Source organism: Protomyctophum parallelum (assembly GCF_964188405.1).
Source record: "Protomyctophum parallelum genome assembly, chromosome: 6".
Lineage (NCBI taxonomy): Eukaryota > Metazoa > Chordata > Actinopteri > Myctophiformes > Myctophidae > Protomyctophum > Protomyctophum parallelum.
The window spans coordinates 21,969,739-21,979,615 of NC_139701.1; the positions used below are offsets into that span (position 1 = coordinate 21,969,739).

At 46.6% G+C, this 9,877-nt stretch overlaps 1 protein-coding gene across 1 annotated transcript; it reads right to left on the reverse strand.

Moving 5' to 3' along the window:
- Window positions 1–417: 417 nt before the first annotated feature.
- On the reverse strand, window positions 418–8,842 carry amotl2a (angiomotin like 2a). The gene is made up of 10 exons (XM_083767208.1): window positions 8,658–8,842; window positions 7,107–7,919; window positions 6,800–6,986; window positions 6,013–6,157; window positions 5,812–5,904; window positions 3,966–4,261; window positions 3,596–3,792; window positions 3,383–3,484; window positions 3,085–3,260; window positions 418–2,726 (listed from the first exon to the last, which is right to left on the reverse strand). The coding sequence occupies exons 2-10, from the start codon at window positions 7,841–7,843 to the stop codon at window positions 2,491–2,493; spliced, it is 2,169 nt and encodes a 722-aa protein (XP_083623334.1). The 5' UTR covers window positions 7,844–7,919; window positions 8,658–8,842; the 3' UTR covers window positions 418–2,490.
- Between the last annotated feature and the right edge of the window lie 1,035 nt (window positions 8,843–9,877).

Below are 9,877 nucleotides of genomic sequence, written 5' to 3' on the forward strand. Positions count from 1 at the left end.
CACACGTTAAGAGAGCTTCTTTGTTTCATCATTTAAACTAAGGAACATACTTAGCATTCGTCCCAGGTCTGGGGTTTATTTTTTTTGGGGGGGGGGGGGGGGGGGATTAATACTGCCCCCCTCCTCCCCCCCCCAAATGCAGGTTGCTTGCCAACAGTAAAGCAGGTGGAGTTGTTTTTTCTCTGCAGAGTTAAGCACCATTAATGCTTTTCAGTAGACTCAAAGCGGCAGGCTGTACAAAGTTGTAATTGTATTCAAGTCAGAATGGTCCCACCACACAAAGACATGCACACACACACACACACACACACACAATCACACTCGCACTTTGGTTTGCATAATAGAGTGGTCATGGCAAGAACTACTTGTCGCAAAATTCTTTGTGGAAAATAAAATCCAGACACATTTAGACATATATTAAGAATTTTAATCTATTAATGTGAAATGTTAAGGCATAATACAAAATGTTCCATTACAAAAAAGTTCACAGCAACATCATAATGGGTCAACCAGCTAGAGCAAGGCATCTAAACAAAACCTTTTGTGTTCATATAACTTAATGCAAATAATTAATGCAAATCTTTGGCATCTCAAGAGAAAAACAAATACAAAATGTACAAATGGGAAGAAAAAAAAAAAAAGGTATAATATATTAATCTCACTTCTCACTTCAAATAGCACTATGTAAACTCAGTCCAAATACTCACACGGGCACATCACAACACATTACAAAGAAACTGAATCCAACACAATGCACTGACCAGCAAATACATTGTGAGAAACTGAAATTCAAAATCTTAAAGGGGAATACCAGTGAAAACGTACAATATTGTTAGGTTGTAGATCAATACCCTAGTCTGTGCTGTCAATATGATCGTGTAGCCTTTTCATTCATTACATCCTGGAGGAGGCCAACTCTATAGATATAGTTTTGAAAATACATAGTATACCAATTAACACCCCAAAAGTCGAACCAGGTGGCCACTGTCATTATAAAATACCTGACTGTGTAATATTGTATACTGAACTTTAGTGATATTCCCCTTTAAAGATTGGAAAAAGTACTATTCTGGATCCTGGTACATTCCAGTTAAATACAGACCTACTTGACACTTCTGCATTTACACAAAAGAGGGATTTACATTCAGCAGTGTCCACTGACTGCATTTTGACCGCAGATATGCGAGCTACTTGAGCAACAGAGGCAGCAAGGGCCGGGGGGCGTCATGTAACACAGTATTTGTGACAACAAATAGAATGGCAAATGCAGGCTAGATTTAGTCGGCCAATTCCGTGTTACTCTCACAGATTTAGACACGCGTGGAAGAACCAGCTACCGTGGCGCGCAACAAATGAAGGAACCGCGTTCTGAATGCATGCCATTTTAACAAGGGGCGAAGGGTCAGACTCTAGATAGCCTTTTTCTTTAACGGGAGCATTCCTTCCGAGAGGAATGTGAGAAGATTAGCTCCAGCATGTCAGCAGAAGGGAACAGAACGCCGGGCAGTGGCCATCGAAGCCCCCCCCTCAGGGCCCACACACACATTAACCCGGGATCTAGAAAATTAGACCCCTGCGAAACACGGTAAATCCTTTTTTAAGCAAATTAGAGTACATGTTCCGTAGGGGCCGCAGCGTCAAAGGAAGTTCTCAAATCCTCTACCGAGCAGGGGGCCCCAACTGGCTATTAAACAGAGAACCAACTGCGTCGTTTTCAGTTGGGGACTGCTGATGTTGGATTAATCAGTATTCACTCAAGCTCGCCGTAACAGAGAACAATCTTAAAACATGGCATGTAAACACGCAGGGCATGCCTCTGCTAATTCTACTAAGCACTCCCATTAGTTTATGAAGAGACAGTAATAGAGGGGGGCCTATGGCAATTATAGAATGACCAAAGTAGCCTCGGCCACATTGTGTTTAAGATCCGGGGAATGTGAGTCATCTGTATAATGTCGTTATAAAAAAAGGGGAAGTGCAGCTAGGCAGAAATGGGCGGTTAGAGTGGAGTCACCGTTTTCTTCCTCTTTTGTCAAACGGGACAAATGTTCACGTGGAGCAGCAGTTATAAATACAATATTTATAAATGAACACGTCATGCACAACATATATATTATATATGCCTGATTCCATTTCCTATCATCTGCAATAATGCAGAAATGCCATAGGTACCTTGAAGACTTGAGAGAGAACATGGCCGTCAACATTAGGCACTGTTTGAGGTGTACAGAGACGATGGGGGGAAAGCTCAGCTCTCCTCCCCTACCTGTGACACATCCAGGATTTGTCTTTTCGAACAATACATTTAAGTCCATGTGAAAATGGCTGCACCACAACTCCCCTATGTCCATCTGTGGCTCTGTCTCGAAGACAACGTTTCCCTCCTGGTGGCGGCATGTACAGAGGAAGGCCTTTAGAGTCTTAACCAGACTGTACAAGCCAACACTCGTAGTTCAGTTAATGTGCCGCGGCTCAGCGGGCCAGGTTTTTTCAAATAAGGATTTCAACCACATCTGCATCCGAGTGGGTGAGGTTCTTGAACCCACCAGAGGTAGAGGCCTCAGAAGCTGCTATCATGGGGGAGTCTGACATGAGCTCAGTCCCCTCTGGTGGGAAGTCGCTCTGGGTGCTGGAGTCTCGGCTCAGGGCCTTGGGGAGGGAGCGGCGCTGGTAGGGGGGTGGCAAGGCAGCAGCAGCAGCCGTCTGGTCATCCGAGAGGCTCTTCCCTACAAACGCAGACAAAAAGAGGAAGCCGTTTAATTACCAGATCACACACTCACGCTCACACAAACATCTGCTCTGAGTGCCTCCCACGACTATTCTGGACCTGCTATTCCGGAGCGAGAGACGATATGGATTCCAGGTTTAAAAACATGCTCTCTATTTGAGGAGGGACACCCAAAGGGTCGTCTCCCACGTTTTTTTAGGAAGCGCACATTCTGACTGGCGACGCTAGTCAGTCTGCCAGTTGTCATTTGACAGTTGTTAATAGCGCATGTCATTTTGAGATTCAACATTCTTCCAGGCTGAGGCAAGACGAACTGTGACCCCGACACACTCGCACGTACACCCGTATGAGCTCACCTTTCCCCATGGCAGTGCAGTCCACTGGGCCGCTGGCGACCGTGTTGATGGAAGGAAACGACCTGGCCAATCGAAGTCCCTGTTTCTCCAGTCTGCCTTGCTCCCACCGGGAACGCTGCTGGAGGACTTTGATCACGACATCCTTCTCAAGGAGCTGTGCGTGCAGGACCCTGATCCTTAACACACAAATATTTATGGAATACGGCATGAGTATCAAATACACTCAAACAAACACATACCTGTGTATATATATATAGGGCATGAGTGGTTAAGTGAGCAATGGGAGTGTTCTGCATACCTATTCTCCATCTCTTGGTGTCTGTGACCAGACAACGGCAGGTCACCGTTGAAGCTGCTAGCAGGCGAATGGCGGGGAGAGTGTTTGATGATGGTGGTGTCTCTGTTAGCGAAGAAGAGGATAATTAAATTAATGTAATCTCTATGAATGCACTGAAATTGTAATCCTCCTGTACCTTTTTGCCATCCTTCATAATGTGTAGCAACAACGTACCTCTGGGCTGCGGCCGTGGCAGCGGCATCCATGGCAAACTGTCTCATGGTGCTCTCCTCCAGGTACTTCTGCTCCCACTTGGTGATGTCTGCCTCGAGGGCCAGGATTCGTTCTTCTCTCTCCCTCAGCTGCTGCTGCAGCGTGGCAGAGACCAGCTCGGAGGCTACAGGGCCGCCCACCTGGCTCTGGAACTGCCACTGTGGAGGTGAAAAAAGGCAGACATTAGTAGAGGAAGATGTTAAGAAAAAATCAAGAGCCATTTTATCTTTAAAAAATGATGGTGTATTATGTTCTTTGTATCTGCAGCACTATCAAAACTAATTTATTCCACGGACCTCACAAGCCCCAAGATAACGGTCTGTGGTCCCACCTGTTGCGCCCGGAGGCTCTTGAGTTCCTGCTCGAGTCGTGTGCGCAGCCTCAGCTCCAGGGCCTCCCTCTTCTCACAGGCGGCCTGCAGTTGAGCCAGCGAGCTCTGCAGCCGCTCCACCTTCTCCACATATGCCCTCTTCCGCTGCAGCTCCTCCTCCAGCTGCTGGTTGCGAGCCTGCGCAGAGCCCAGCGCCTGCTCCAGGACATCACGCCTCCGCAGCCACTCGTCGCCGGAGACACGCAGGTGCTGGAGTTGCCTCTCCAAGCGTTCGCGCTCCCGCTGCTGGTCCTCATCTGAGAGAGATAGAACTAGTTAGGTATATGCAGATGTCTATGTGGCAAAGACATACAGTACATGCAAGTCTATGCAGTTGCCATTATGGGGCCAATCGGTTGAGAGGCGAATGCTCTGGGAACTTTGTTTTAAATGGAATGTCAACCATCAGGGGACATTTTGTGCAGCGCTGTGAGGCATTTAGCTAAAGGGCATTCCATTTGACCCTGTTCTAACCTGCAAATGAGCCACTGATTCAAGAAATACGTTTAAAGTTAAAAAAACACAAAGAAGAGCCGTTCTTCAGATCTTGACACTTCGACTAATTTCATATCAAACCTAGTCCACATCTAGAAGAAACAATTTACAGTGCAATAACACGTTAGTCGCCGGAGCCACTTAAGACAGCGAGCGATTACACAAGAGGGCTGCATGTCTGTGGAGGGAATGCAGACTTCCTCTTATCCACTTAAGCACACAGACGTAGCTTTGTACTGGGAAAAGCCTCAGAATGCCTCTAAGGGTATGAAGTAAACAAGCATTTTTTTAAGAAAATGTAAGCATTCCATGAGGGGGAAAAGGAAATAATTTAAACCTCTCGCACTTGTGTTGTATATGTCGCTATGTGCCTGCAGGAGCTGGGATTAGCACCATTGGGAAGGACACAAACATTAAACAATGTTTTTGACCTTGTATCAAATAAAACAGCTTGAAAGCAAGCAATCACGCTTCCACTAACACAATGTGAAACAAAACAAAACTACATATTCTCACAGATGGTTGGGTGGAGAAAACAACTCATCATACTTTTTCTAGTCATTAAAGTGACTTGTATTTCGTTAAGAAAGCCAACCTTCCAATGTGACTCAGACATTTAAAAACCGACCACCTCATTTTCAAGTAAATTTCGCTGTGATATGTAGTCACGCCAAACGCCATTAAGCAAAACATACTTATGTATCAGACTTGTGTCACAGTCCGGACAATAGGCCAGGATTCACAACCGACTCGTGATGAGTCCAAAGCCTGAGGTAAAGAAATGCCCAAACAAGGACAGCCAGCAATGTAGGGGTCATTTTGAGCTGGGAATGGATGCCCCAGAGCCTCCAGGCCTATTAGTTCCCCCTGAGGAGGGACGTCTGCAGCTATGAAAGTCTGGGCGAGGGGGCGGGGGGGTGGGCTGGCATTCCCAGTGGCCGGAACAGCCTGAAATACCTAAAAAACATCCCTGGAATCCAGGCCGCATTTACGGCTGCTATGAAAAATGGCTGGCGTTTAAGTGCCAAGAGCAACTCCTCACATTGGAGGTAGAGGAATGAACGTCCCCCAGAGGCGGCCCCCGTCTGCCTCACAACAGAACAGACCACCTCAATGTGGCAGGAAATCCATCCCAGAAGAAACTTAATGTCCCTGCCACTGGAACGTGTTTCACAATGCAGTGCAATTTGTCAAATCAAGCCCCGTAATTAGACCCTGAATTCTTTCTTTGAATTTTCTCTGCCTTATTCAAGAGGAAATAAAAGTAGACACTTTCCCTCTTGGGAAAAACAACACTCATGGTTCTACTTACTTTGCTCAAGGAGTTTTGCGAACACATGGCGTTTCTGGTCTGTGGATTCAGCTTCCTTGGTCAATCTCTGTTTATTAGCCGTCTCAAGGCGATCTGTAAGTTACAAAGGCAAAATAATTAATGACGACCACACACATTTAGTTGGATTGCAGTTTGTCACACGTGCCGACAGCTGTCAACATGTATGTGGTTGTAACGCACCTCTAAGGTCTCTGTTAAAGTCATGCAGCCTCTTAATCTCGGCCTCCAGTTTGTTCCTCATGGTCTTCTCTAAGGTTTCCCTCTTCGCAGAGCCTTTCATCAGAGTCTCATAAGCTTCAGATATCCTCTGGATCTCTGACTCCAGCTGGGAGGAAAACATGTAAAGAAACAAAATGTTAAGTGTTAAGTCATTATTGGGTGGGAAAGCACCCATGTGATACCGGATTGGTGGCTTTTAAACAGTATTCTGTAATAAAAAAAGCAGATCGTTGGGATGTAAAAAAAAAAAAACGTTGGCTCGCACGTTCGTGGCGCGTAAAAGCCCGCCAGCTAACGGCTCCTTTGACACCCTCTGAAAAGTGGGAATCAACATTCCTCAGCGGACACTTATGGGCCCCAGGTGTCAAGGCATTCATCTCGCTTCATGGCAACTTGCCAGTAGGCCGTCAACATACAAAGGAGAAGCAGGATGTGGTGGAAGGCATTCCAAACTCTGGAATGGTTTGTCCCATCTCACCGGTGTCATATGTGTGGTGTTGTCCAGACGCAATACATTAGGGCACAATGGCTTTAAAAGACAGGCTGATCTTATCGGGTACCATTAGCATATTGAAAGTCCACAATTCTGTTTCACGGTCACACCTCAACGATTGCAGCGTCACCCCCCTCCCCATGTGTGCGTTATTCCTAAAACTACCAGATAGCTTATCACTCTGATTGGCAGCACTAGCAAACACCCCCGGTGTGACACTTTACTCCGCCACACACACCAGCCTCTCTTTCTCACCTTTTGAAGCCTGGCTGCTTTCTCTGCGTAGGCCTCCACTTCCTTCCTGAGTCTTGCGTTCTCCTGCATGAGCAGGTCCATCTGAAGTTGGTTGTTGTTGGGGGCCATGCCAGACAGCTCAGAGCCCGCAGGACTCATCGAGGGGTAGATGTTATTGTTAGCCACCTGATTATGAGTCGACACATACCTGATGAGAGGAGACAAGAAGAATGAGTTAAAAGAAAGAACACACACACACAGAGGTGAGAACGACCCAGTGACAAACCCGCTCCCTTTGCTGTGGACTGGTGGCAGCGTTCTAAATTACCTGTGATGCGGCGAGTGGAAGGGGGGAGGGGGCTCTTTGTAGTAGTGCCCGTGCTCCTGCGAGTGGCTCAGCATATATCCGGGGATGCGGACGCAGAAGGGGTACTCCGGGGGAGGGCCGCGTGGGTCGGTCCCATCCTGTCCATTATGAGCCAGTGCGGGATCTGGAGTGTCACTGTAGAGCTGAGGGTAGCTGTGTGCGGAGCTCATGGATGGGCTCTCTATGGGACCGGTCCGCTCCAGAGAGAGCCGCATGAGCCTCTCGCTGAGTGAGCGTGTATGCTCGCGCTTCATGTCCCACTGACCCTCACCCGAGCTCCCCATAACGTCCACGCAAGGGTCGACTCCCAGCTCAGCTCGCCCCTGCTGAGAGATCAGGTACTGGGAGTGCGCTTTGGCCTGCTCGTAGGTGGGCAACTCCTCCCCGTGGAGCTGGTACAGGTGGCACACAGGGCTCTCTGAGTGGGGGCAGTCACCCTGGTGCTCCTGGCCCTGGGGCTCCTGCCGCGTTGACATCTGAACGTACTGGCTTTCCTCCTGCGTGAGGCTCTCCAGGGAGGAACGCGCACTGCCCGCACTGCCGCCGCCGCCGCTGCTGTTGCTGCTGCCTCCACGCAGTGCCTGCTGCTGGATGGCGAGGAGTGTGCGTGTATCGGTCAGATTCCCGTAGCGTAGCTGCTCTTGGATGAGACGGTGCAGCACCGTGCCAGAAGATTCCTCAGAAGTTCTCATAATCATGCAGCGGGGAAATGAGTGGAGAGGGTGTCCGCGGGCGGTCGGTTGGATATCCAAGGGGAGAAAAAAAGGCACAGACCTGCAGATGGAGAAGCAAATGATCTTGGTCAGTAACCAAAACCACAACATTACAATACCAAACAACCCACCCCCTAAACATAAAGTGTCTTCAAAGGTGTGCACATGTGTAAAATGTAAAGTCTACTAGCCAAGTAGTCCAAGAGTCTGAATCTTAGGCTACTAGCCAAGATGACTTTGTGCTCCAGCAACATCGAGTACGTAGCCTACTCACTGGCAGTGAGTGCAGATTCCATTGCTTAATCACTAAGCATAACTTTCATCATAGTCATACACATACAGACACACAATGCAGACTGATTACTGGAATGTAGCCTACAGATAACAAAGCCACACACACACACGTAAATGAATGCTTTAGAGAACTTTTATGCTTTTATTTTTAATACATTTTTCCCAAATTAAATTCCTTCTTTATCGTAATCTTAAATGCATGGATGATTATGGTAGGCTAATGTTGTAAACATACTGCTGTTTATCAAGAATCGTACCCGTATTATGCTTAAAATATATGGATAGCTCAGCCACAGAGCTTACTTTAATATTGTAAATGTAAACATTAAAAGCGTGGTTGACCTGTAGGCTATATTCAATAACAGTCAACACTGTTAACATACAATCGCCCCAAAAAAAGAGAAACCTGAAAACAATTCACACCGCGAAAATCACACTGCGCGGAATAGTCTGTATATTTTACAGAAAAGAACAAAAGTAATCTGTGAAATAAATTTCAACTTACCAAATTATGTTTCCATTAGGGACGAACGAAGCAATCCCTCTCAAGTGTATTTAACTTGAAGCGTGTGTACCAAAATCTATCCGTTCCTTCTGTGCCTTGTGTGAAGCGCGCAGTCAGCAGCGTTCAGCGTTGTGACCGTGGTGTGCTGTGTGCGTGTGCGCACTGAAGCTCTGTGTGAGCAGACTGAAGCACAGCTCAGGCAGAGCAGCGCACTAATAAATAACTGAGGGCTGATTGTTCGCTGGGGCTGGTATGTGAGGAATGCAAAGGCTCCAAGTCCCTCTGGGATCAAAAGCAGAACCACGGAGCACACAGGGGAAAAAAAGGGGGCAGGGCATCCACTAGGACTGGATTCAGATTCAGAACAGCAGCTCGCCATCTCAGCTGGTTGTCTCTCTCTGTCATGTAAAACAAGCAAGATGCCTGCATGCATGGCTTTAAGCCCACTTAAGCCCTTTTAAAATGTAAAAATATATATTTTTAAAATAAAAGATCTACCAGGCCACCGCTGTGGATGTGTTCATTTTATTTTTTTCACCATTGTCGTAGTTATTCAATTAGAACGATTTTTATATATTTATAGATATTATGCTTGGGGTGGATGGCCCATTAAAGTGGTTAATTTGCTACACTGGAAGATTATTTCAGGAAATTTTGCTTTATTGTATTCTGAAATTGAGATATGGCTTCTCTGCCATTTTTTGTCACATACTGTGACATTGATTGATTTATTAAGAGTTTGCAGAATTACAGTACATTCAAGTACAACTCAATACAAAAAAACTGTTAACTGTGAGTGGACGACACTTGTTTACAATAGGGCCCACCATTTTCAATTCATCAAAACATTTAGGGACGTATGAACATACACAACTATAGTCAAAACAGGAAATCATCATAGAGGAGGTAAATTGCATTAAACAGGGCTGCCGGGCGGATCTTTGTGCAACCGCTCGGCCATTTAGAATTAGGCATACAGTGAGGGGGAAAAGGGATGGGTGGGGGATTCAGATTTTACGGGGGCCAGTTTCGAATTGCAGCCGTTCGTAGGTGCCCTTTGAGAGCAGTTTTGAAGGAGTCAAGGGATTTGCATGTCTTAATGACTGTTGGTAGGGCATTCCACAATTTGGTGGCATCGGAGCGAAATTAATTTTGTGTCGAATCTGGGTTGCACATGGTTTGTTGAACTCCCTCTGGTGTTTTGGGTATGGACTTCGTTG

Bases quoted from the DNA above. Each gene is read 5' to 3' on its own strand.
- amotl2a (XM_083767208.1), bottom strand. From the start codon at position 7,843: ATGATTATGAGAACTTCTGAGGAATCTTCTGGCACGGTGCTGCACCGT. The intron at 4,262-5,811 runs GTAAGTAGAACC...TATCTCTCTCAG, and splicing joins CGCAAAACTCCTTGAGCAAA to ATGAGGACCAGCAGCGGGAG. The intron at 2,727-3,084 runs GTGAGCTCATAC...CTGCGTTTGTAG, and splicing joins CTGCACTGCCATGGGGAAAG to GGAAGAGCCTCTCGGATGAC.